Source organism: Leucoraja erinacea, chromosome 10 (genome assembly GCF_028641065.1).
Source record: "Leucoraja erinacea ecotype New England chromosome 10, Leri_hhj_1, whole genome shotgun sequence".
In the NCBI taxonomy this organism is placed as follows: Eukaryota; Metazoa; Chordata; class Chondrichthyes; order Rajiformes; family Rajidae; genus Leucoraja; species Leucoraja erinaceus.
In genome coordinates this window covers 58,408,069-58,435,438 of record NC_073386.1, presented here as the reverse complement: position 1 = coordinate 58,435,438, position 27,370 = coordinate 58,408,069, and the positions used below count along the sequence as shown (strand labels likewise).

Genomic DNA, 27,370 nt, shown 5'->3' with positions numbered 1-27,370 from the left:
CAATCATTAAACCGTGCCTGCCTTCTCCCCATATCCCTTGATTCCACTAGCCCCTAGAGCTCTATCTAACTCTCTCTTAAATTCATCCAGTAATTTGGCCTCCACGGCCCTCTGTGGCAGGGAATTCCACAAATTCACAACTCTCTGGGTGAAAAAGTTTCTTTCTCGCCTCAGTCTTAAATGGCTTCCCCTTTGTTCTAACCCTGTGGCCCCTGGTTCTGGACTCGCCCAACATTGGGAACATTTTTCCTGCATCTAGCTTGTCCAGTCCTTTTATAATTTTATATTGCAATCGAAGGTCATGTTTGACTAATCTTCTTGAATTTTTTGAAGCGGTTACTAGGGAAATTGATGAGGGTAAAGCAGTGGATGTTGTCTATATGGACTTTAGTAAGGCCTTTGACAAGGTTCCTCATGGAAGGTTGGTTAAGAAGGTTCAATTGTTGGGTATAAATGCAGGAGTAGCAAGATGGATTCCCTGATTCAACCCAGTGTTAGCTGTGTGGAGGATGCTAGGAGGCTGCAAGGTGACTTGGATAGGCTGGGTGAGTGGGAAATGCATGGCAGATGCAGTATAATGTGGATAAATGTGAGGTTATTCACTTTGGTGGCAAAAACAGTAAAGTAGACTATTATCTGAATGGTGGCCAATTAGGAAAGGGGGAGATGCAACGAGACCTGGGTGTCATGGTACACCAGTCATTAAAAGTAGGCATGCAGGTGCAGCAGGCAGTGAAGAAGGCAAATGGTATGTTAGCATTCATAGCAAAAGGATTTGAGTATAGGAGCAGGGAGGTTCTACTGCAGTTGTACAGGGTCTTGGTGAGACCACACCTGGAGTATTGCGTGCAGTTTTGGTCTCCTAATCTGAGGAAGGACATTCGTGCCATAGAGGGAATACAGAGAAGGTTCACCAGACTGATTCCTGGGATGTCAGGACTTTCATATGAAGAAAGACTGGATAGATAGACTGGTTTGTACTCGCTAGAATTTAGAAGATTGAGGGGGGATCTTATAGAAACTTACAAAATTCTTAAGGGGTTGGACAGGCTAGATGCAGGAAGATTGTTCCCGATGTTGGGGAAGTCCAGAACAAGGGGTCACAGTTTAAGGATAAGGGGGAAATCTTTTAGGACCGAGATGAGGAAAACATTTTTCACACAGAGTGGTGAATCTCTGTAATTCTCTGCCACAGAAGGTAGTTGAGGCCAGTTCATTGGCTATATTTAAGAGGGAGTTAGATGTGGCCCTTGTGGCTAAAGGGATCAGGGGGTATGGAGAGAAGGCAGGTACAGGATACTGAGTTGGATGATCATATTGAATGGAGGTGTAGGCTCGAAGCGCCGAATGGCCTACTCCTGCACCTATTTTCTATGTTTCTATGTTTCTAACAGTGGCTGAATGGGAGACGCCAGAGAGTAGTGGTGGATGGCTGTTTGTCAGGTTGGAGGCAGGTGACTAGTGGGGTGCCTCAGGGATCTGTATTGGGTCGACTGTTGTTTGTCATGTACATCAATGATCTGGATGAAGGTGTGGTAAATCGGATTAGTAAGTATGCAGATGATACCAAGATAGGTGGTGTTGTGGATAATGAAGTAGATTTCCAAAGTCTACAGAGAGATTTAGGCCATTTGGAAGAATGGGCTGAAAGATGGCAGATGGAATTAATTTAATGCTGATAAGTGTGAGGTGCTACATCTTGGCAGGACAAATCAAAATAGGACGTACATGTTAAATGGTAGCGAATTGAGGAATGCAGTTGAACAGAGAGATCTAGGAATAACTGTGCATAGTTCCCTGAAGGGGGAATCTCATATAGATAGGGTGGTAAAGAAAGCTTTTGGTATGCTAGCCTTTATAAATCAGAGCATTGAGTATAGAAGCTGGGATGTAATGTTAAAATTGTACAAGGCATTGGTGAGACCAATTCTGGAGTATGGTGTACAATTTTGGTCGCCCAATTATAGGAAGGATGTCAACAAAATAGAGAGAGTACAGAGGAGATTTACTAGAATGTTGCCTGGGTTTCAGCAACTAAGTTACAGAGAAAGGTTGAACAAGTTAGGTCTTTATTCTCTGGAGCGCAGAAGATTAAGGGGGGACTTGATAGAGGTTCTTTAAAATGATGAGAGGGATAGACAGAGTTGACATGGACAAGCTTTTCTCATTGAGAGTAGGGAAGATTCAAACAAGAGGACATTACTTCAGAATTAAGGGACAGAAGTTTAGGGGTAACATGAGGGGGAACTTCTTTACTCAGAGAGTGGTAGCTGTGTGGAATGAGCTTCCAGTGGAAGTGGTGGAGGCAGGCTCGATTTTATCATTTAAAAATAAATTGGACAGGTATATGGATGGGAAAGGAATGGAGGGTTATGGTCTGAGTGCAGGTAGATGGGACTAGGGGAAAATAATTGTTCGGCACGGACTTGTAGGGCCGAGATGACCTGTTTCCGTGCTGTAATTGTTATATGGTTATACGTTTCTATAAGATACCCCCTCATCCTTCTAAACTCCAGTGAATACAAGCCTAGTCTTTTCAATCTTTCCTCATATGACAGTCCCGCCATCCCAGGGATCAATCTCATGAACCTACGCTGCACTGCCTCAATCACAAGGATGTCCTTCCTCAAATTAGGAGACCAAAACTGTACACAATACTCCAGATGTGGTCTTACCAGAGCCCTATACAACTGCAGAAGAACCTCTTTACTCCTATACTGAAATCCTCTTGTTATGAAGGCCAACATTCCATTAGCTTTCTTCACTGCTTGCTGTACCTGCACGCCATCTTTCAGTGACTGGTGTACAAGGACACCCAGGTCTCGCTGCCCCTCCCCTTACCTAACCTAACCCCTTTGAGATAATAATCGGCCCCCTTGTTTTTGCCACCAAAGTGGATAACCTCACATTTATCTATATTATACTGCATCTGCCACGCATCTGCCCACTCACTCAACCTGTCCAGGTCACACTGCAACCTCCTAACATCCTCTTCACAGTTCACACTGCCACCCAGCTTTGTGTCATCCACAAACTTGCTAGTGTTGCTCCTAATTCCCTCTTCCAAATCATTAATATATATGGTAAACAGTTGTGGCCCCTATACCGAGCATTGCGACACTCCACTCGCCACTGCCTGCCATTCTGAAAAGGACCCGTTCACTCCTACTCTTTGCTTCCTGTCTGCCAACCAAATTCTATCCATGTCAATGCCCTACCCCCAATACCATGTGCTCTAATTTTAGTCACCAGTCTCCCGTGCGGGACCTTATCAAAGGTCTAGATACACTACATCCACTGGCACCCCTTCATCCATTTTACTTGTCACATCCTCAAAAAATTCCAGAAGACTAGTCAAGATTAGCCATTAGGCTAGGAGATAGCAGACAGCTGCAAGACTAAAAGGGTTGTCATTGTAGCGGCAGATTTTTCATATCTTTCAGGTAATTAGCACCCTAGCCGCTAATTGGATGAGAATGGATAAGGGGAATATCTTCGGTACGCATGCAAGCTGCCTCAGAGACCTTCAGAGTTTCAACATTCATAAAGCTTCAGCACACAGGCTTTTGATGAATATTTTCTTTATTGGAGATAGAAAACAGTAAGATACATCCAAGGTTTTTCCGACTTGTTAAAGCAATTTTCTTGGAACTCCAGCTCATTACTTCAGATATTAGAAAGCTCCTCGTGTCTCCTTAACAATGACATGCAATGACATGGTCGAAGGATTAACCTTCTCCATCGTCTCTCCAAACTCATCTAAAAACCAAACTTCTGCGCTAGCAGTTAAGCTGCAAACACGCCCAAAGACACGTCATAAATCCCACCCACATTATAACGGGCACTCTAAAATTTAAAGGCACATGCCATCCACAATGACATGCAAAACAGGCCAAATGGCCACTACAGTCATAGCAGGGGATTTTAACCTTCCTCCAAAATCAACTGCAACTGCCAGAGTGCCAAGGGTTAGAAGCAGCAGAATAAATGACTTTTATTCAGGAATGTTTCCTCAGGCAATATGTAAGGGGCCTTACAGGTGACAGGACAAAGTTTAATCTAGAGAATTGGCCAGGGCAAGTGACTGAAGTGTCTGTAGGCGAGCACTGGGTCCAGTAGTTACTAAAATAGTTATTGATAAGTCCGTGGATATTTTTCAGGCAGAGATAGACAAATTCTTGATTAGAACGGGTGTCAAGGGGCTATGGGGAGAAGGCAGGGAAATGGGATTAGGTGGCAGAGATCAGCCATGATTGAATGGGCCGAATAGCATAATTCTACTCTTGTAACTTGTGAACATGTTACGGTCAGGATGGACCCACAAGTTATTTTTTTTAATTATGCATTTATCCAGGACTATATTTATGTTAAAATTATGATACAAATACAAGTTGCTCAGTTGACAAATCTATCAGTTTATGTGGGCCAATGAAAATGTAGGCTAGATAGTTAAAAATGCACATATAATAAATACATTTATGTGTAAAGTCAGTTCAGTTAACACACCTGATATTTTCCTCCTGATAAAGGCTGCTGACCACCGGACCACCAAATAAGACATGCTCACATTCGTCCTGTGAATCCTGAAACACAATTAAATGAAATTAATATAATCTCAATACGGACAACTTTAAATGCAGAATAGTTAGAATATTTTCACAGTTATTGCAATGGGCAAATAAGGTCTAGCTTATTTCAAATGGTCATTTAGCACGTGTTTATAAATGTGTAAACAATTTGATTCAAGTAAGACACAATCAGAAGGGTCACAACCCGAAACGTTATCTGTCTTTTCCATGCACAGGTGCTGCCTGACCTGCTGAGTTCCTCCAGCATTTTTTGTCTTGTTCAAAATTACAGGACCTACAGATCCTTGCAACAGCTATCAACTATCATGATTTAAGTAATAACCCATCTGGAATAACCGATAGTCCATAATGAGATTCCAACATTGAGTTGAGAGAGAAACCCCAGGACATTAAATTTCAACATAGGAAATTATTTTACATTAGCAACAACAAAACTGAATTTTATGAATTGGCGACGTTTTGGGTCGAACCCTTCTTCAGACTGACGTCAGGGGAGGGGGCAGGTCAGAGAAAGAATGTAGGCGGATACAGTAAGACTAGCGGGAGAACTGGAAAGGGGGAGGGGATGCAGAGAGAAAGCAAGGGTTGCCTGAAGTATTCGAAGGTAGGCACAAAATGCTGGAGTAACTCTGCGGGACAGGCAGCTTCTCTGGAGAGAAGAAATGGGTGACATTTCAGGTCTGAAGAAAGGTCTCGACCCAAAACGTCACCAATTTCTTCTCTCTAGAGATGCGGCCTGTTTCGCTGAGTTACTCCAGTATTTTGTTTCCACCTTCTTGCAAGAATGCCCGTTTGTCTTTGTTCAGTTCAATTCAGTTTAGTTTAATGTCACGTATACCGAGGTACAATGAAAAGCTTTTGTTGCGTGCTAACCAGTCAGCAGAAAGACAATACATGATTATAATCTATCCATTTACAGTGTACAGATACACGATAAGGGAATAAGGTTTAGTGAAAGGTAAAGTCAGCAAAGTCCGATCAATGATAGTCCGAAGGTCACCAATGAGGTAGATAGTAGTTCAGCACTGCTCTCTGGTTGTGGTAGGATGGTTCAGTTGCCTGATAACAGCTGGGAAGCAACTGTCCCTGAATGTGGAGGTGTGTGTTTTCACACTTCTATACCTTTTGCCCGATGGGAGAGGGGAGAAGGGGGAGTGGCCCGGGTGTCACCCGTCCTTGATTATGCTGCTGGCCTTGCCGAGGCAGAGTGAGGTATAAATAGAGTCTATCGAAGGGAGGTTGGTTTGTGTGAGGGTCTGGGCTGCGTCCACAATTCGCTGAAATTTCTTGCGGTCTTGGATGGAGCTGTTCCCAAACCAAGCTGCGATGTAATGCCTTCATGATAATTTCTAGTGATCATGTACACCCAGATCTCTTTGAACACCTTGGAACGCAGGAGGCTGAGGGATGATCTTATAGTGGTGAATAAAATCATGAGAGGAATAGAGCGGGGTTTTTTTGTCCAGAGAAGGGGAATCGAGGATCATTGGTTGAAGGTGAATGGGAGAAGATTTAATAGGAATTTGAGAGGTAACTGGTGGGTGTATGGAACGAGCTGCCAGAGGAAATAGTTGAGGCTGGGACTATTGTAACATTTAAGAAACAGTTAAGATAGGAACATGGATAGGAGAGGTTTTGCGGGATATGTGTCAAATGCGGGCAGGTGGGACAAGTGTAGCTGGGACATGTTGGCCGGTATGGACAAGTTGGGCCCAAGGGCCTGTTTCCACACTGTGTCACTATGATTCCATGACCAACAACTTTCAGCCTCTCATCATTCTATTTTTTTATTTTTATCTTCACATTTTCCAGTTTACTTTCCAGTTTCCACATTCATGTCATGCATCCATATGATCAGTGTTGTACTTCCGGTGGCGCTGGTGCCAGCAGCCTCCACCTACAGCCCGGTATCTTTTTGTTTTTTTGTTTATTTAGTTATGTAAAAGTGTGTTTTTTTGTGTTTTTTGGTGTTTTTATGTGGGGGAGGAGGGCACGGTGCGGGGGATACCGTCCTTCAGCCGCTTCCTGGTGAGGACGCGACTATTATTCGAGTCGCGTCCTCGCCCCCCCCCCCCCCCCCCCCCCCCCCCCCAGCGGCCTACCTACCTGGATTGGCGCGGCCTTTCTGCCGGGATCGACTGGAGCTCCAGCAGCGGCGGGACAGCGCTGGAACATCGCGGGGCTGGCGATGCCTTACCGGGGGGTCGCCGTTTGGAGCCCGGAGTGCTGGACCTGCTGCACCGACATCCTGGAGCTGCGGTTTGCGGAGCTCCCAACGCGGGCGGCGCTGATGGACAGCGCGGGGTCCTGTGACTCTGCCCGGCTCGACCTGTGGACTCAGGAGCTGTAGACTCCGGCAGCGGGAGGCGGCTGATCGGGAGGACCGGGCCGCTGAGGAGGAGGATGCTCACCGTCGGGGTTCGGCGTCAGCGTTCCACCAGCCCGGCGTGAGGGCCTGAACATCGGGCCACCCGGGGCGGCGACTGCGGGTGCTTGGAAGGCCCCGACCACGGATGAACATGGAGGGGAGGCTGGCTGGACTATGGTGCCATCCTCACCTTGGTGCCATTTATGTAATGTTGTGTCGTGGTCTTTCTGTGTTTGTGCTTTTTTTTAATTCAATTTCAATTTTATTTTTAATATGTTTTATTATTTATTTATTTATTTATTTAAAAAAAAAAATTATGATACTGCCTGTAAGGGAAATTCATTTCATTGTCTCAAATTGAGACAATGACAATAAATTTGAATACAATACAATACAATACAATCTTCTGGATCCTCCTGCAGCCTCCTAGCAATTCAGAAAAACAGCCAGCATTTCACTCACAGTTAACCAGGAGACATCACCCTTGGTCCCAACATTCAAATCAGAAGTACAAATTGTACCTAGCTGGGATCCAGGCACCAATCCTTTTCTCCAGAGATGCTGCCTGACCCGCTGAGTTACTCTAGCATTTTATGTCTGTCTTCGGTTAAAAACCAGCAGTTCCGTCCGACACACCCATCCCTGTAGTATGGATCAACCTACCATAAAACATGTTTATCCTTTCTGTCCTTTATTCAGTCAGCAGTGCCTTACAGAATCATCACAAACCACAGAGAAAAATCAAGAATGCACTACCAGCATGAAGTGCAAATATCCAGCAAAACTCTATCCATGTGACAGACTATTATTTTGGTTATGCTCTGAGGTTGATCATTCTGCTCCTAGGGCTGTCCTTCCACTAATCTGCCCATGTTAAGTCACAGAACCAGTTTGCTCAGGAATGCCTAGGAATTTGATGGTTTTTGAGGGGGAAATATTAAAGATACATATTTTATACTTTGTCATCTGTTGCTGGCCCTTTTTTGTTCTGGTCTTTTCCTATCTCCAGTCCCCCCTCTACTTTCAGTCTGAAGAAGGGACCCAACTCGAAGTATCAGTCTGAAGAAGGGTCCTGATCCAAAACATCACCTATTCTTTTTTAGTTTTACTTTAGTTTAGTATATAGTTACAGATTGGAAACAGGACCTTTGGCCTACAACGGCCATGCCGACCAGTGATCCCCATACACTATCCTCAGTGGGGACAATTTTCACCAGAGATGCTGCCTGAACTGCTGTTACTCCAGCATTTTGTGTCTATCTTTGGTATAAACTAACATCTGCAGTTCCTTATTATACATATTTTATACTTGTATATGCTTTATGTACATGATTGTAACATGCCTAACGTTTACCATGGACGCATATCTATGCTGGCCTTCAACTGCTCGCACCCGTCTGAATCAATATTCCTATCTCACTGTGCATCAACCTGCCTTTTCTCACCAGCTCTGTTTGTCAATGCTGAATTACTCTGTTACTGCTACTTTGCGGACAGTTATTCGAAAATTCCACACATTTGCTGGAAGACCTCAGCTACAATTTGTAACTTGGCAGAGAGAAAAGCAAAGGTGGAAAGAAAAACAAGAAAAATCCAACACAGTGAAAGGAACAAAATAATTTCGACAGGAACAACCAAAGAGAACAGCTTCACAATTAACAGGAAGACGAGGAAAAGCTTGTTAAGAGGAAAAAAAGGATTTAAGGAATTATCATTATTAAATATATATTTTTAATTATCCCAGTACATCAATTAAAAACTAATTACAAAAAGATTATTTTAAATATTTAGCTGTTTCATTGTAATTTAGAACAAACTGGCTGCCTGTGCAGGAGATTGGTTTAAGTGCTTATATGTTAAAGAATAAGAGTTATTAATTTTGAAAGATGCAGAATTGAGATAGTGAACAGAACAACTTGTGGGTATATACAAAATGCTGGAGCAACTCAGCAGGACAGGCAGTATCTCTGGAGAGAAGGAACGGGTGACGTTTCGGGTCGAGTCGCTTCTTCAGTCTGAAGAAGGGTCTCGACGGAAATGTCACCCATTCCTTCTCTCCAGAGATGCTGCCTGTCCTGCTGAGTTACTCCAGCATTTTGTGTCTACCTTTGTTATTCACTCGCAGGATCTGGGTGTCACTGGCAAGGACTGTATTTATTGACCATTCATAAGTTTGTGGAGAGCTATCTTCCTGATGTGCTGCAAGCTATATGGTAATGGTTTCTTTTTGTAGAATGCTTTTAAGGTACATAAGAGTTCAAGGCTTTTTAGACAGAAACGATAAACCAATAAAGACATAATCAAATTTGAAAGGTATATCACTTGGAGGGGAAATTGCTGTCTTGTGCCCGTGTGTTTCTAGGCAGTGGAGGTTGGGGAATTGAGAGGTGCTGTTGCGGAAGCAACAGTGCTCAGTTCAAGTGCACTCCCTCTGAAGAAGGGTCCCGACCTAAAATGCAGGCGTCCATGTCCTCCAGAGACGCTGCCTCACTCGCTGTAGTACTCCACCAATTTGTGTTCTGTACCAGAAACCAGCATTCACTGCACAGTGTCTCCATTCTGAAGCTAGGTTGTTGGACCTGGAGCAGATTTTTAAGGATATTTAAAAGGAGGGGTTTTAAGGAAAGGATTCTAAAGGCAAAAGACTTCTTAATTGATGAGACTGAGGTGAGAAAAAATTTTTCACCCAGAGAGTTGTGAATTTGTGGAATGCCCTGCCACAGAGGGCAGTGGAGGCCAAATCACTGGATGGATTTAAGAGAGAGTTAGATAGAGCTCTAGGGGCGAGTGGAGTCAAGGGATATGGGGAGAAGGCAGGTATGGGTTATTGATTGGGGACGATCAGCCAAGATCACAATGAATGGCTGTGCTGGCTCGAAGGGCAGAATGGCCTCCTCCTGCACCTATTGTCTATGTTTCTATGTTTCTAGAACGTGGAGAACCACCGTGAGGGAGGGGAGAGACCAATGGGGACCCGGCGTGGTGGAACCACCATGAGGAGAGTGACCAATGGACAATGCAGAGCCCGCGTGGGGGGACAAAAGGTGGGCGTGCTTTGTATCTTTATCTGTGCTGTAGGTGGCTGCTATTTGTATACATTGTGTATGCAAGCAAATAATCTCACTGTGCCTAGTCAAATGTAACAATGAAGTATTCCTATTCCTAATTTCCCTTTCAAGAACACACTGCCAAAATACTACGAGCACCTGTGGGATGGAAACAACTATTAAAGTATTTTTGTGATTAAACGTTTTTTCCCCCATACTTTCCCCAAAGTATCCCCATCAGATAGTTTGATATCTGCAGCAAAATAATAAATCTCACCAACTGAAACTTTCCATATTTTCTTATTCGTGCAAGTAAACACATTTGCAAGAACATTTCTCCTCAAAACAAATTATAATTTAGTTAACTAATCCAACCCGGGTTCCAACCCGAAACGTCCTCTATTTTATTTCTCCACTGAAGCTGCCTGACCCGCTGTGTTACTCCAGCACTTTGTGTCTATCTTCGGTATAAACTAGCATCTGCACTTCCGTCCTACATACCTGTAAATGAAGCTCGTTAGATCGCAGAGTTCCTGTAACCATCCAGACGATCAACAATAAAGGAACTGCACAACTTTTGTAATAGAAATAACTAAGTCCATGTCAGAATCATTCAGTCTAATCACCTTTCCAACAAGAACAAACAGAATCAATTATCCTCCATGGTTACTTGTTGTACGCCAGTTGTGTTTTGCTCTTTTAGCCCCAGAATATGTCATGTGTTCCGTGGGACAAAATGACATTTCCAAAAGGCTCACAAAGCTTCACAAGAGGTCACAGCTATACAGTCCAACAAGTCAGCAACATCATACATGGAGAATGCTGACAGTTTTGCAATCGCTTTGCCCCTAACACCAGATTTCAAAAACAAGGTGGAATAGAGCTGCCAAATAAACAAATTGTTGTCCTCTGCACTACTCACAAGTTTAAGGAAAGGAGATTGAATGTTTTCGGGACTCCTCGATGAGATTTTTCAAACTGGAGGCTTCAATGGAAATGCAAACTGACAAGGTCAGTAAACCTGCAGTTTACAAACTTGTAGTTGTAAACCAGCATCTACAGTTCATTATTTCACCAGCGGTAGAGTTGCTGCCTTAGAGCACCAGAGACACGGGTTCGATGCCAACTATGGGTGCTGTCTGTATGAAGATTGTACTTTCTCCCCGTGACCTGTGTGGGTTTTCTCTGGGTGCTCCGGTTTCCTCCCACACTTCAAAGATGTACAGGTTTGCAGGTTAATTGGCTTGGTAAAATTGTATATGTCCCCAGAGTGTCCGATAGTGCTGGTGTATGGGGGATCAATGGTCAGTGAGGACTCTGGGGGCAGAAGGGCCTGTTTCCGCACTGTATCTCTAAACTAAACTAAATTAGTTCTGATGTTCTGATTCTGGCTCCATATGTTTCCTATTTGAGTTTCCAACCTTTCAGATGATGTTGTTTCATGAACTGCTTTTCCTTCTAACCTTTTTATGTGGGTCAGAAAGAGGGTATGCAATCTCGGGTCTCTTTACGATAAACTCATTAAAGTAAAGTCATGTCTTAATTCAAATGTATCACGCTTTGATTCCATTACATCTACCACAATAAAGTGCTTCGAGAGGTTGGTCATGATACGGATCAATTCTTGCCTCAGAAATGACCTGAATCCATTTCAATTTGCATATCGCCACAACGGGTCAACTGCAGATGCTACCTCAGTGGCTCACCACTTGACTCTGGATCATCTCTGGATAATAGGAACATGTACATCAGGCTGCTTGTCATGAAACATTCTCATCACACAGTCAGTGTGGTAACAGGCCCTTCGGCCAAAGTTGCCCACACTGACCAACATGCCCAATCTGCACTAATCTCACCTGCCTGTGTTTAGCCCATATCCCTCTAAACATATCCATGTACCTGTCCAAATGTTTTTTAAATGCTGCGATAGTACCTGCCTCAACTACCTCCTTGTTCCATGTACCCAACACACTTTGTGTAAAAGAGTCGCTCCCTCAGGCTCCTATTTAATCTTTCCCCCCCTCACCTGAAACCCATGTCCACTGGCTCATGATTCCCCTACTCTGGGCAAAATTCCTCTCATGATCTTATACACCACTATAAGATCACCCCTCATCCTCCTGCGCTGCAAGTAATAAAGTCCTAGCCTACTCAACCCCTCCCTGTGGTTAAGGCCCTCAAGTCCTGGCAACATCCTCGTAAATCTTCTCCCTTTCCAGCTTTCCTATAACGGGGTGACCAAAACTGAACACAATACTCTAAATTTGGCCTCCCCAATGTATTGTAGGAGACATTGTACAAGATTCCTCCAAACTCATCACAAAGCTCTAAGATCTGGGCCTTTCTGTTTTCAACTGGATCCTTTAAGGGCCTGTCCCACTTGCGTGTCCTTGGCATGCAAATTACGCGACCTCGTCGTCGCGTTGAGGCACACGGGCATCGTGTGGCTGCGCGGGGCCGGTACCACTGAGAAGCGCGGAAGGGTATGTAGTTGTGCACGGTATCGCGGGCGCTCCGAAATTTTGTAGCGAACAAAATCTTTGCGCGCCAACGGCCTGTCGCGTAACTGACCGCCAAAGTGGGACAGGCCGAAGACCCTGGCAAGACGCAACGTCTCACCTCCAACAGCAGCAGAAGCAGGCAAACGATTGTCAAGCTCACGGCCTTTGCGGTCCGGATCCGCCCCCACTTCTACTCCCAGAGCGGGGCCAAGAAAATTGAAGATTGACACAAAATGCTGGAGTAACTCAGCGGGACCGGCAGCATCTCTGGAGAGAAACAATGGGTGACGTTCTTTCAGACTGAAGAAGAGTCTCGACACGAAACGTCACCCATTGCTTCTCTCCTGAGACGCTGCTGGTCCCGCTGAGTTACTCTAGCATTTGGTGTCCATCTTCAAATGATGTCACGCGCTCCAGACGGCTGTGCGGGTGCATGAAATCGCGCGCGACATTCGTGCCTCAACGTGACCACGAGGTTGCGTAATGAGCGTGCCAAGGGCACGTAAGTGGGACAGGGGCTTTACTTCCTCATCAGCAGACCTCATTCAGTGCAGATTAGTAACAATATCTCCTCCTCGCTGACCGTCCACACAAGTGGACCTCAGGGCTGTGTGTCTAGCCCCTGCTCGTATCTCTTTACACCCATGACTGTGCGGCCAAGCACAGCTCCAATGTCATCTACAAATTTGGTTGGAGGAATCACGGGTTGTGATGAGTCCGCAAACAGGAGAGCGAGAGAGAGAGAGAGAGAGAGAGAGAGAAGACCAGATTGAGTGGTGCTGAAGCAATGACCTCACGCTCAACGTCACCAAAACCCCATTGACTTCAGAAAGGGAAAGTTGGAGAACAAGCCCTAGTTTGCAGTGGTGGGTCAGTGGTGGAGAGAGTTAGCAGCTTCAAATTCTGAGTGTTATCATCCCAGAAATCCTGTCCTGAGCCCAGCACGTAGATATGATCAATGGTTCAACAATGGTTTATTGTCAAATGTATCTAGGTACAGTGAAATTGCATGTTTTTGCATATAATACACAATGTATGAAAGGAGATGCCACATATCCACCGTGCCACCCACCGTGCCATCCCTGCATTTGCCCTTCTTTATTCCAATGCCAAGCACGCTAGCACGATAGGTGCTGGCACGGGGGAACTTTGTTACTTTGGAAGCGCCCTTTATCGGCGACTATTTACATAACTTGGGCATGCAAGCAATGAATATCACTGTGACTCGTCGCATGTGACAATAAAGCATTCATTCATTGATAAAGGAACACCATACTCACACCGAAATGTGATTCCAAGGAAATACATTCCAAAGTGATTAGTAGATCCAGGCCAATGGTGAAATCGTGTAGGAAGGGTCTCGACCCAAATCATCACCTATTCCTTTTCTCCAGAGATGCTTTCTGGCCCACTGAGTTACTCCAGATTTTTGTGTCCATCCAATGGTGAAATCCATCATTTTGAGACTAACTGCAAAATGCAGGCCAATAAAGTGCAACATCACAGGCTACCACTAGTTTAACTACCTTTATCTTTTTTTTAAATAATAATAATGAACTATTTTTTGGCGTTTATTATGGGTTTCACAAAGTGCTGTATTCACATCTGTTGTGCTGCCGCAAGTAAGAATTTCATTGTGCTGTGTTGGGAAATATGACAGTTAAACACTTTTGTCTCTCTTGACTACTGTTTAGTTTAGAAATACAGCATGGAAACAGGCTCTTCGGCCCACCGAGTCCATGCCGACCAGCGATCCCCAACACACTAACACTACCCTACACACACTAGGGACAATGTTTTACATTTATACCAAGCCTGTACGTCTTTGGAGTGTGGGAGGAAACTGGAGATCTCGGAGAAAACCCACGCAGGTCATGGGCAGAACATTCAAACTCCGTACAGACAGCACCCGTAGTCAGGATGGAACACGGGGTCTCTGGCACTATAAGACAACAACTCTACCGCTGCACCACCGTGGTGTTCTACTTTTTGAACATTGACATTCTCAAAAGAAACAAAATGGGTGGAAGGAAAAAAGAGCAACAAGAGAACAGCTCAAGGAAATATTACTGTGAACCAAATTGTTTAGCCCTTTAAGCTTTAAAGTAACAAAAAGCCAACTGGTGTTCATTCCTTTCCTGTAGGAAGGGTTCATTGATGACTTTCTATGGCATGATCATATCAAGCTAAGGGCCTGTTCCACTGTACGAGCTAATTCAAGAGCTCTACCAAGTTTAAAAAAAAATCAAACTCGTGGTAAGCATGTAGAATGTACATTGCGGGTACGTCGGAGCTCAAGACATCTCTTAGCGGCTCGTAACGCTAACGGCAGGTACTCGGGAAATGCAGAAAGCTCGTGAAGACCCGTGAAGATTTTTCAACATGTTGAAAAATGTCCACGAGAGCCCCCGAGTACCCCAGAGCGGCTATTACCGTAATTCTCCGAGTTCGAATCAGGGGATACTCGGGAGAACTCTTGAATTAGCTTGTACAGAGTTCAAAAAATGGAAAGTCTCCAAAGGACTCAGCCTGTTCAAGACCAGCAACATTTGGCTTACTGGTCCCAAGTAAAGATCTATTTCAGCTAGAAATTAAACTGTGCTTTCTTCATTCTGTGTCTTGATCAGCAATTCCATAGAATTGGTATGATTGAAAAGCTTTTTGTTTTACAGTTTACAATTGATGCTTCAAAGTTTATACAGAGTCAACAGTAATTTGTGTTTTTCAAAAGCACCTATTCTGTTCAATCTGCAACTGTGTCACCCAAAACACTCTCAATATTCCATTATGCTCCATATTTATCATGACTTCAATGAGAAAAGTTGGAAATCACAAGTGGCAGGTCTAGACATTCTATCATTGATTTCCAAAGGGTCAATTCGATTTCAGTCAAATCAAAGGTGATTACATCATGCCTTCAGAACCCAATTTGTCAATAAAATCACGACTGAAATTTCCTCTTTGCTGCAATTCCACGTGACAGACTGTCACAATACTACCCACACGCACTTGTCACTGACAGACAAGTTACAATGGTTATGCAAATACACAGCTTACTTCAAAAGATCAGGTTCTGCTTTTTTTCAGCAAATACAGAATCAATGCAAGCTATAGAATATCGTATTAGTACAGGTCGACATACGTCAAATCCACTAACCTGTGACTGGATATCTTATTCTTCTATTAAGCAACCAAGCATTTCTCATGGCATCATGTTATTTTATACCCAAATAGGCAGAGGACACAGTCAACACCTTGCAGAATAAAGTTGTACTATTCCAAAACTTCTAGCTCTGTTTTGCCACATAATCGTCAAAGCATCTCCTATTCTGCAATATAATAACCATACTTCAAAGTACTTCCTTAGCTACACGTTGCTTCATAGTAAAGTGCTTGAAAAACATAGAAACATAGAAATTAGGTGCAGGAGTAGGCCATTCGGCCCTTCGAGCCTGCACCGCCATTCAATATGATCATGGCTGATCATCCAACTCAGTATCCCGTACCTGCCTTCTCTCCATACCCCCTGATCCCCTTAGCCACAAGGGCCACATCTAACTCCCTCTTAAATATAGCCAATGAACTGGCCTCGACTACCCTCTGTGGCAGAGAGTTCCAGAGATTCACCACTCTCTGTGTGAAAAATGTTCTTCTCATCTCGGTTTTAAAGGATTTGCCCCTTATCCTTAAGCTGTGACCCCTTGTCCTGGACTTCCCCAACATCGGGAACAATCTTCCTGCATCTAGCCTGTCCAACCCCTTAAGAATTTTGTAAGTTTCTATAAGATCCCCTCTCAATCTTCTAAATTCTAGAGAGTATAAACCAAGTCTATCCAGTCTTTCTTCATAAGACAGTCCTGACATCCCAGGAATCAGTCTGGTGAACCGTCTCTGCACTCCCTCTATGGCAATAAGTCCTTCCTCAGATTTGGAAACAGCACGTATGTCTTTAAAAAAAAAAACATTTTAACACAAACACTACAGTAGAAATCATTTCACATCCAACTGTGAATGTTGAGGTCTTTTAAACTTTGGAAGTTAAATTTCCACAAAATAAAGGGATCTGATGTGCTGCTGTGCCGTGCAGAGCATAATGTTCTCAAATTCAGTTCCACAATTTGTAGACCTGACCCCATATCATTAGACTTTAGTTGTTCCATAATTTGAGCACTAACCACATGGTGCGGAGAATTTTATTTCACTCAACTTCATATTGCTGCTATTGAACACTATTATAATGTATAAAAAAGAACTGCAGATGCTGGTTTAAACCAAAGATAGACACAACAATTCTGGAGTAACTCAGCCGGACAGGCAGCATCTCTGGAGAGAAGGAATGAGTGATGTTTCGGGGCAAGACCCTTCTTCAGAATATATACATATTCTATATAATTAAACATATCAGTGTAATCATAAATTTCATACAATAGTCCATGACAAAATCTTTCCATATATACTGCTTTGCTGCTATTTTGTGCATTCACTGCTCTAATATGATAGCAACAATCTATTTTTTAGTTTAAAAGCGGGAAGTCTATTTGGAACTGTTCCCATTTATGGAACACTAAAACAAATGCATCAGAGGCAGAATTTCCTTCAAACTTACCAAGGCTCACATTAACAAGGAATGGCACGCCAGAAAACGGATTACTTTATTTGCAAAAAAAGTCAATAAATCAGAGATACTGTGGTTAAAGATGATTGAAATTTGTCATCCAAGTGCTTAAAAATTCCTTTTACAATTTGCCTTCACAATTAGAATGCATGCTGAATGAGTACACTTAACCACTACATCTTAAGAATGCAACTCCAAGAATATGAAAATATTGCAAAATGGCTAATCAATACAGTGCTATAATCAATGTTTAAGAAGGAACTGCAGATGCTGGAGAATCGAAGGTTACACAAAAAAGCTGGCGAAACTCAGCAGGTGCAGCAGCATCTATGGAGCGAAGGAAATAGGCAACGTTTCGGGCCGAAACCAAGGGTTTCGGCCCGAAACGTTGCCTATTTCCTTCGCTCCATAGATGCTGCTGCACCCGCTGAGTTTCTCCAGCTTTTTTGTGTAACCACCAGTGCTATAATCAATATGAGCTTCCATGTGATATGCCAACGTATTTGAATAAGAGATACACAGTGTCCATAATTTATGGAAATACATCATAAAAGTGAGGAGGAAACCATCAAAGCTTATTCCCATCATTGTAGAAACAAGGAACTGCAGAGGCTGGTTTACAAAAAAGACAAAAAGTGCTGGAGTAACTCAACGGGTCAGACAGCACCTCTGAAGAATGTGGTTAGGTGACAATCTGAAACAAGCACCAAACAGTGTACCCCAAAGCCTTTACCACCATAGTTGAGTACTTCAACAAAGCCAACCTGAAAAACTACCACCAACATGCTGCCTGCAGCACCAGAGGATTAAATACCCTTGACCACTGCTATACGACCATCAACGATGCCTATCGTTCTATCCCTCACCCTCACTTTGGGAAATCCGACCATTCAGCTGCTGTGCTGCTTCTTCCTGTATAAGGCAGCAACTGAAGAGCGCACCACCAGAGGTGAGGACAGTACAGAGCTTGGGGGGGGGGGGGGGGGGGGGGGGGGGGGGGTGGGCAGAGGAACAACTCCAGGACTGCTTGGAGTCTGTAGACTGGGCAATGTTCAGGGACTCGGCAATGGACCAGAAAAGATACGCCACAGTCGTTTCAGACTTCATAAGGAAATGTGTGGAGTATTGTGTTCCAACAAAAACCATCGGAGTGTTTCCGAACCAGAAGCCTTGGTTGAACCAGGAGACCTGAATTCTTCTGAGGACCAGATCTGAGGCATTCAGGTCTGGTGACGCAGAGGTCAATAAGAAGCCAGATACGACCTTGACAAGGCCATCAAAAAGGCCAAAAAGGGACTTCTGCTCCAAGCTGGAGGATGGGACGGATGTTCGGCAACTGGCAGGGTTTGAATGCCATCACAAGGCAAAACCTGGAGGCAGCTCAAGCGACAGCCAAGCATCACTCCCTGACAAGCTCAATGCGTTCTAAGCACGATTTAATTGGGAGAACACTGATGTGCCTTCCCAAGCCCTCATTCGCCCTGATGGTACTACAGTCACAACCAAAGAGGCCAACGTCAGAAGATATTTCAGGGGGGTGAACCCTCGGAAAGCGTCTAGACCTGATGGTATACCCAGTCGAGTTCTCAAAACCTGTGCAGACAATAGACAATAGACAATGGGTGCAGGAGTAGGCCATTCAGCCCTTACAGCCAGAACCGCTATTCAATGTGATCATGGTTGATCATCCCCAATTAGTACCCCGTTCCTGCCTTCTCCCCATACCCCATGACTCTGCTATTTTTAAGAGCCCTATCTAGCTCTCTCTTGAAAGCATCCAGAGAACCTGCCTCCACCGCCCTCTGAGGCAGAGTATTCCACAGACTCACAACTCTCCTCGTCTCCGTTCAAAATGGCTTAATCCTTATTCTTAAACTGTGGCCCCTGGTTCTGTACTCCCCCAACATCAGGAACATGTTTCCTGCCTCTAGCGTGCCCAAACCCTTAACAATCTTACATGTTTCAATAAGATACCCTCTCATCCTTCTAAACTCCAGAGTGTACAAGCCCAGCCGATCCATTCTCTCAGCATATGACAGTCCTGCCATCCCGGGAATTAACCTTGTAAACCTACGCTGCATAGACCAACTGGCTGGAGTTTTTATGGACATTTTCAACCACTGATTACTGAGGGTCCTAACTATCGACCAGTGGCACCTACTTTAAGAGGTTGGCATGGTGCATATCAACTCCTACCTCAGAAGAGTAAGGTTACAGCTGGGAAACAGGCCATATCAGCCCCAGTCCGGCACTTAACCCCTGTCCCATCTACCATAAAAATGGTTTATACTCTCTGGAATTTAGAGATTGAGAGGGGATCTTATAGAAACTTACAAAATTCTTAAGGGGTTGGACAGGCTAGATGCAGGAAGATTGTTCCCGATGTTAGGGAAGTCCAGGACAGGGGTCACATCTAAGGGGGAAATCCCTTAAAACCGAGATCCTTTTTTCACACAAATCTCTGGAACTCTTTGCCACCCTGAGGCCAGTTCATTGGCTATATTTAAGAGGGAGTTAGATGTGGCCTTGTGGCCTGAGGGTATGGAGAGAAGGCAGGTACGGGATACTGACCCTGGATGATCCATATTGAATTGCAGGCTCGAAGGGCCATGGCCTACTCCTGCACCTAATTTCTATGTTTCTATGTTTCTATATTTACCTGCACTCAGACCATAACCCTCCATTCCTTTCCCGTCCATATACCTATCCAATTTATTTTTAAATTATAAAATCAAACCTGCCTCCACCACTTCCACTGGAAGCTCATTCCACACAGCTACCACTCTCTGAGTAAAGAAGTTCCCCCTCATGTCACCCATAAACTTCTGTCCCTTAATTCTCAAATCATGTCCTCTTGTTTGAATCTTCCCTACTCCCAATATAAAAGCTTACCCACGTCAACTCTGCCTATACCTCTCATCATTTTAAAGACCTCTATCAAGTCCTCCCCTTAACCTTCTGCGCTCCAAAGAATAAAGACCTATCTTGTTCAACCTTTCTCTGTAACTCTGGTGTTGAAATTGGGACGGTTTCTCCGAATGTATTTGGGGGAAGGTTTGATAAAATAATATAATACAAGAGGAGGTGTGGGAAGAGTGAATAGTGGGAGACTATTGTGCCGCTGTGCTGTCCTACTTTGATGGCATTTAGATGGAAGGACAGGAGGTTAGTGACATAAACTAAAAGGACAAAAAAAATAAATAAAGGGTGGCATGAGAAAGAACTTTAATTTCATTCATAACATATCTGTCCATTGCTCCAGCCTACTCAATCCTCTTGCATTCTTTCCTCACATTTACTTTCACAAGGCATACCCTAGTCAATCTACGCACTCGAAAGACGTACAGGTTTGTCAAATCTAAAATGATCTCTAGTGTGTGTAGGGGAGTGTTAATATGCGCGGGGATCGCAGTTCGGTGCAGACTCAGTGGGCCAAAGGGCCTGTTTACGCGCTAAACTAAACTTGACCCTGATTGTTGTTTCTAAAAGTGTAATATGACGTAGACACACTGAGCACAATTTTGTCACGCACCTAAACCAGATGGGACTTCTAAACAACATGCAGATTTAGCAGCTTCTATCCATAAGAGTTTTTATCCACAGATGAAGATGGGCAGCAGCATCCTTGGGAGATACCGATGAGTTCATTTTTGTTCAACAATCTATAAATTTTCGTAAATCAATATTAATCTGTTATCCTCCCAGAGATTACGGGATATGCAAAATACAATGTAAATCTGGGAAGTTATCCAATGCCTATATTTATTCATTTCCTGTACATGGGATTTTTTTTTTAAAAAGGTGGAACAGCCTCCTTTACATGTAGAGCTTCCTTTACTTGTCGAAAAAAGAAAAAGATAGGAAACTAGGGCGGCACAGTAGTAGAGTTTCTGCATCACAGTGCAGCGCCAGAGACCCACGTTTCATCCTGACGACAGGTTTTGTCTGTATGGAGTTTGTGCATTCTCCCTGTGACCATGTGGGTTTTCTCCGGGTGCTCCAGTTTCCTCCCACACTCCAAAGACGCACACGTTTGTAGGTAAATTGGCTTTGGTACAATTGTAAAATTGTCCCAAGTGTGTAGGATAGTGTTAATGTTCCAAGTGTGTAGGATAGTGTTAGTGTTAATGGGCGATCATTGATCGGTAAGGTCTCTTCCTGCACTGTATCTCTAAAGTCTAAAGCTTCCTCATTTAAGGACAATGCATTGAATAAAATTTGACTTTAGCCTTTATTTAGGAAAAAGAGGGGGAATATTTTAGGATAATTAAAGAAAGCTAGTGTAGATATTCCAGTTCACCAAATGCATCAAATAGCCACACAGCAACCTTAAATTAATTTATGAATCGTGGAAAATGTTTTCCCCAAAGTGTGACTGATAGTCTAAGCACAAGGCTGCAGTAACCAGAGGGCACGTCATCTCTATCAAATTACAATGGCACACACCTTGCCCAATAATATGCCTTTGTAAACAGGAATGCCACAGGGAACAGACATCAACTGATGACATTATTTCCCTGTGAATTAATAAGATCCCCAATCTCAGCAGGTCCTATTTTTAAATGGGAATTCCTCTTGCTTTTTTAAAACCAATGCAATGCCTTCAAGGAATTAACTGGCAAAAATTAAAACAAGGTAATTATTGCTACAAGCTACTGATGAAATTCTACCCAAATAGAAGCTTAATTTGTTTCCAGGTATATTGTATCTCTCTATGCTGTTTTGACTTAATCATGAAAGGAACACAAATGACTTGTTGATTTTGAAGCCAAAGGTTTAGTTCACACCTGTTCTGTGGAGTTTGTCCAAAGAACCCTTTTCATTTGTTTGGTTTTACACAAAAAAAGATAGCACTTTATAAGTTGAAAACACTTTATGATAAAATGTAGTTTTCTAAGTCAAAGGGACATATGCCCCCAAGATATTTAACCTCATTATCAAGTGTTATAGATAAACCACTGTGACAATCAATAGAGATTTGCAATCATAATTAATCTGTACAAGGATGAGATCAGTACAGTAGCAGTGGTTTCAGTCAATCAAAACCCTGGGTTAGTAATCAAGAGAGCATGTTAAAATTCTGCCATGAAAATGTAACAATCCAATTTTTAATAAACTAAATAAAAGGCAGCAGCAAGGAAGAGTGAAAAAAGTATCAAGGCAATGATGCGTGCGGCCTTGCTTCACATCAATCGGCACTGAGATTGTATCCATTGTCCACCCCATTGATTGGAATTACAACTGCTGTATCTGTGGAGCATTCCCCATTTGTACGCCATTGTGAAGCAAATGAAAAATGGACATTGGTTTGTGTGGGCAACAAAAATTGAAGAGAGTATTCCGCAGATCCTCTCAAATGATGGAGCCAAAGGCTCTGGTGTTGACAAAATGTCCCATGGATTGACTTGTTACGCAGTGTGGGTACAGACTCATCATCCCCCCGAGACTGCGCCGACCATTGATCACCCCGTACTATCCTACACAGTAGGGACAATTTACATTTTTTACAGAACCCATTTAACCTACAAACCTACATGTCTTTAGAATGTGGGAGGAAACCAGAGCACCCAGAGAAAACCCACAAAGTCACAGGGACAACATACAAACTTCACAAAGACAGCACCCGCAGTCAGGATCGAAACCCAGGACTCTAGCGCTATAAGGCAGCAACTCTACCACTGCGTCACTGTGCCACCCAAATGATGGAGTCAAAGGCTCTGGTGATGTCAAAATGTTCCATGCATAGTGGTCAGTGCATTTCTCCCGCAGTTGTTGCAAAGAGAATAACTTGTCCATTGTGACTTAACATATTTGTTTGGTTTTTCTGTGCTGTGGGATGGAGTCAACGCTTTTCAAATCAATCTGAAGAGCAGCTCTTCACCAATAGGGAGGGTGTGGTTGAGAAGGATCCATGTGACAATTTTCCTTGTGACATTCTGGGGAATGCTCCACAGATAGAGCAGTTGCATCTGTCTGTGGAGTAAGGAACTGCAAATGCTGGTTTACATTGTAGACACAAAATGCTGGAGTAACTCAGCGGGTCAGGAAGAATCTCTGGATAGAAAGAATGGGTGACGTTTCGGGTCTAGACCCTTCTTCAGAGTCTGAAGAAAGGTCTCAACTTGAAACGTCACCCATTCCTTCTATCCTGAGATGCTGCCTGTCCCGCTGAGTTACTCCTGCATTTTGTGTCTATCTTAATTGAATCAGTCTCCTTTCTTGAAGTTGATTATGACTGTGGAGCCTCGGAGATCTGCTGGCATGTCCTTTTCTTCCTATATGTGAGAATTAAGGTGGTGAATTTGTGCCTGACGATGCCACCATTACGTTTCATAACTGCAGCAAGAATACCGCTGGCATGTAAAGTTTTCCACATTGTTTGTCAGGTGCAGCAACGAGGCTGGACCAGATCGTGTGCTGTGGAATGGAGTCAACGCTGTTCATGTCAAGAGCAGGGACATGGTTGTGGACAACTTTGATGGTTTCTTTCCAGGCAGTGAAGACTGCCTCCCTCCTTGTTTTATTCATCTCCTTTTGTAGCTCTCGGTGGGTTTGTTCTGTGGACTTCAGTTCAGTTTAGTTTATTGTCACGTGTAGCGAAGTGCAGTGGGAAGCTTTCCTTGTGGGTTGCCTTGCCACTGCTATGGAGTCTGCGCAGTTCATGGTAAGCAGCAAGTTAATGAATCTTCAACACACTTTCTGCCCATCGCCTCTTCTTTAAATCATATTTTTTTTTCCTCTGTTGGGCCTCAGCTTGCAGGTGTTTGCAGACCTGTTCCTTATCCCTTGCAACATGATCAGGGCTTTCAATCCACTTACACCTTGTGATTGTGGTTCACAAATCGCTGATTTTACTGGTTATTTTTATCAAGCCAATTCTGGGTCTTCCTCAAAGAAAAGCCACGAGTCATGAAGCCATTGAGTCACAGTCACACAGCATGGAAACAGTCCAATTCATCCATGCTGCCCAAAATGCCCCATCTAAGCTAGTCCTAATTGTCGACATTGGCCCATATCCTAAAATATGTCCTATCCATGTATCTTTTAAAAGCTGTTATAGTATCAATAATTCCTTCAACAATTCTAATTAAGGCGGCCTGTGACCATTTATAGCTTCCCTTGACTGGGAATCAACACATTATCTATGAAGCTTTCTCTGAGAACAACTCTCCTTGTAGGCTCCTTGAGACATTCAACATTTATTTTCTCAGAGCAAGACATTTTCTCGCAGGCTGCTGTATATATAATCAATGCCCATTCAACACAACATCAGACACAACTCGAAAGACTCAATATGCTCTTCCTTACTCAAGATTTAGTCTTATCTGTTTCATCTATTGTGCACCTTCTTATTAAACATGAAACAAAAATGATGTTAGAAGGAGATAATAACACTGTAAGAAACAGAGAATATAATCTCACATTTTACTGTAGGAAGGAACTGCAGATGCTGGTTTACACCGAAGATAGACACAAAATGGTGGAGTAAATCAGCGGGACGGGCAGGCAGCATCTCTGGAGAGGAGGAATGGGTGACGCTTCAAGTCAAGACCCTTCTTCAGAATGGTTGGACCCTTCAGACTGAAGACGGGTCTCAACCCAAAACCTCACCCATTCCTTCTCTCCAGAGATACTGCCCGTCCCGCTGAGTTACTCCACCACTTTGTCTCTATCTCATAGATTACGAGTCAGTTCAAAACCCTCAACTAAAAGTTTAATCTACTCTTCCTCGCACAATCTCACTGACAGCACAAATAAATGGAAAAACATACAAAATCCCCAGCTTCCTTGTACAATAACACTCTCTGTATAAACAGAAGCACTGGGATTCAGCTCTTCAGGGACTTTGGTTAGATGACTCAACATGTTCTTTCTAGTTGTTTAAGGTCTACACTTCAGTATGTGAAGTAAACAAGAAAGCACGCTAGAGAGAGAAATGTAGTGGGTTTAAACAACCAAACACGCTGATTAGATTTTTGTTAACCATGTATTCATCCTAACGTTCAGTGGTATATATGAGGCTGAGCAGTACCTGCAGCTCCTGTATCGGTGCCTAGCGTTCAGTGGTACATATGAGGCAAGCGGTACCTGCAGCTCCTGTATCTTCTGACATCACTTTGTCCTATGGGTGGGAAACGTCGGTAGGAGCTAATTGTATTTGACAACCATAATTAACTAGAATGCAGAGGATCACATGGATGTCAATAATTACAGATTTTGTTGTTGGTCCCTGGAGGGATTCAAACCAGATTGGATTAGGAGATGGCAGATCCACCTTGCCTGCAGGTGGTCCTAAATCCAAGCCTTAAAGTGCATCGAGAGACAATTTACAAACACAGGTTAGCATTTTTTGCAGGAACTCTGCCAGAAGATGAAATTGGAAAAAATACTTTACCTAATGGAATATAGAGAGGTGAATCCCTTTAGAGATCCATCACTGTCCCAAGTATTGGTTATTATGAAATTATATCTATTTGCCCATTTGACCAATTCCCCCCACCTCCATTATAGTTTGTGCAGTAATGTAATTACTCCATAACTACAAAAACATTGCAAGAAGTCTAAAGGAATGAGTACACATAATGGCCTGGAAACTGAACTGGACTAGACAACTTCTGGCAACTATAAACAGCTTAAAATACAGATGAGTATGTTTCTTTTTTAAAAGCCAAACTTTGACCAGGAAACTGCTGGGGGAATCCTTTTTAAGTAATGAGCTACACACATATCAATGATCCCCTCCGTCTCCTCAGCATGGTCTTTTTCTCTTGTGCTAGCTTTTAATGATGTTAGAATGACTTGAATGTGATGTTTTCAGTTGTGACTTTATTTTAAGTCCTTACTGCTCCTACAAGATGAATATTTTCATCCAACGATTAAAACAAAGTCCGTTCACAAAACTGCATGTATTCCAGTGGCACAAAGTTTTCTTTGTTTCATCAACATTGGAAGCGATGAAGAGAGAATGCATATCGATAATGTGCCTTTTGCAAGCCGAGAACCAGAACGCTTCACAGCTAATAGAGTGCTTTTAGTGCAGTCATTTTTGTGATACCTTCCAGTCGGTTCTGAGCTTTGCAAATAAACACCGCAGGGTTTTACAAACCCTCTGGAGACTAGAGGAGGTATGGCTGTGAAGGAGGAAAGAGCAACAGGTAGTCAGTGGAATCGGTAGCAGTGGAAACAAAGGGATCTTCAGCCAGTGTTTTAATGTTCATAAGAGCTGGCTGAATTAGCTCCAAATATATTAGCCAATGCTTTAAAGGATTAATGTTTCTTGTCATTTATAATATTAAATGATAAATTAGGATCGTAATAAAAAAAGGAAACAAAGTGGACGGCACATTGGCACAGTATTAGAGCTGCTACCTTACAGCGCCAGAGACCCAGGTTCGATCCTGACTACGTGTGCTGTCAGTACGGAGATTGTATGTTCTCCCTGGGACCATGTGGGGCTTCTCCGAGTGCTCCAGTTTCCTCCCACGTTCCAAAGACGTGCAGGATTTTAGATTAATTGGCTTCTGTAAATATTCCATTGGTTTGTAGGATAGAACTAGTGACAGAACTAGGATAGAATCGTGATGAGCGTTGACTGTGGGCCGAAGGGCCTGTTTCCAGGCTGTATCTCGAAATCTCAACTAAAACTAAAATAACCATTTCATGAGTCTAATTAACTACCTGGATACCTTAAACATTTTATTTGACTTCCATTTCTCAGAGGCCAAGGTTTAGACAATAATTTATGTGAAATCTCAAGTTGGCAAGCATTGGAAGCTATACCTGCATTTAGAATCTCATAGGATGCTTTTCTCATAGCAATAACTTTTTTTACATGGGGATATATTTAAAAAATCAATATTCGAAAGTGAAGGAGTTTAGTCTGCTGATTTATCTCATGTTATTATTGATTTAGCTACAGTGGTTAGAGAGCCACTTTTTATTTTATTGGTATATGCACCTCTAAATTATCATCAAGCCTAACTGGATAGTTTAGACACTAACTTTATTGTTTGTAGAAGAGCCAAATAATTTTTACTGACTTTTGCTCTAAAAACTAATGGAATGCCTTACTCAGCATTATATATGGCAGAGCATCCATTAACTGTGGTCCAGGTTATTCACTGCTGGATCAATTAGACAAAGTTTTGTACAAAACATTTGGATAGAAATTAGTCCTCATATGCATGCACTGAAGACATGATCGACTAACATATATGCATGGTACTCTGCTTCCAAATATCACTTCCATT

At 43.1% G+C, this 27,370-nt stretch overlaps 1 protein-coding gene across 5 annotated transcripts in view; it reads right to left on the bottom strand.

The window, feature by feature from the left end:
- LOC129701277 (acyl-CoA-binding domain-containing protein 6-like) overlaps positions 1 to 27,370 on the bottom strand; it is a 462,001-nt gene that overhangs the window by 153,229 nt on the left and 281,402 nt on the right. For all 5 annotated transcript variants that reach the window (XM_055642438.1, XM_055642437.1, XM_055642435.1 and 2 more), the window contains one exon: positions 4,507 to 4,583. In XM_055642438.1, coding sequence (XP_055498413.1) covers positions 4,507 to 4,583 — 77 coding nt within the window. The remainder of the gene's footprint in view (positions 1 to 4,506; positions 4,584 to 27,370) is intronic.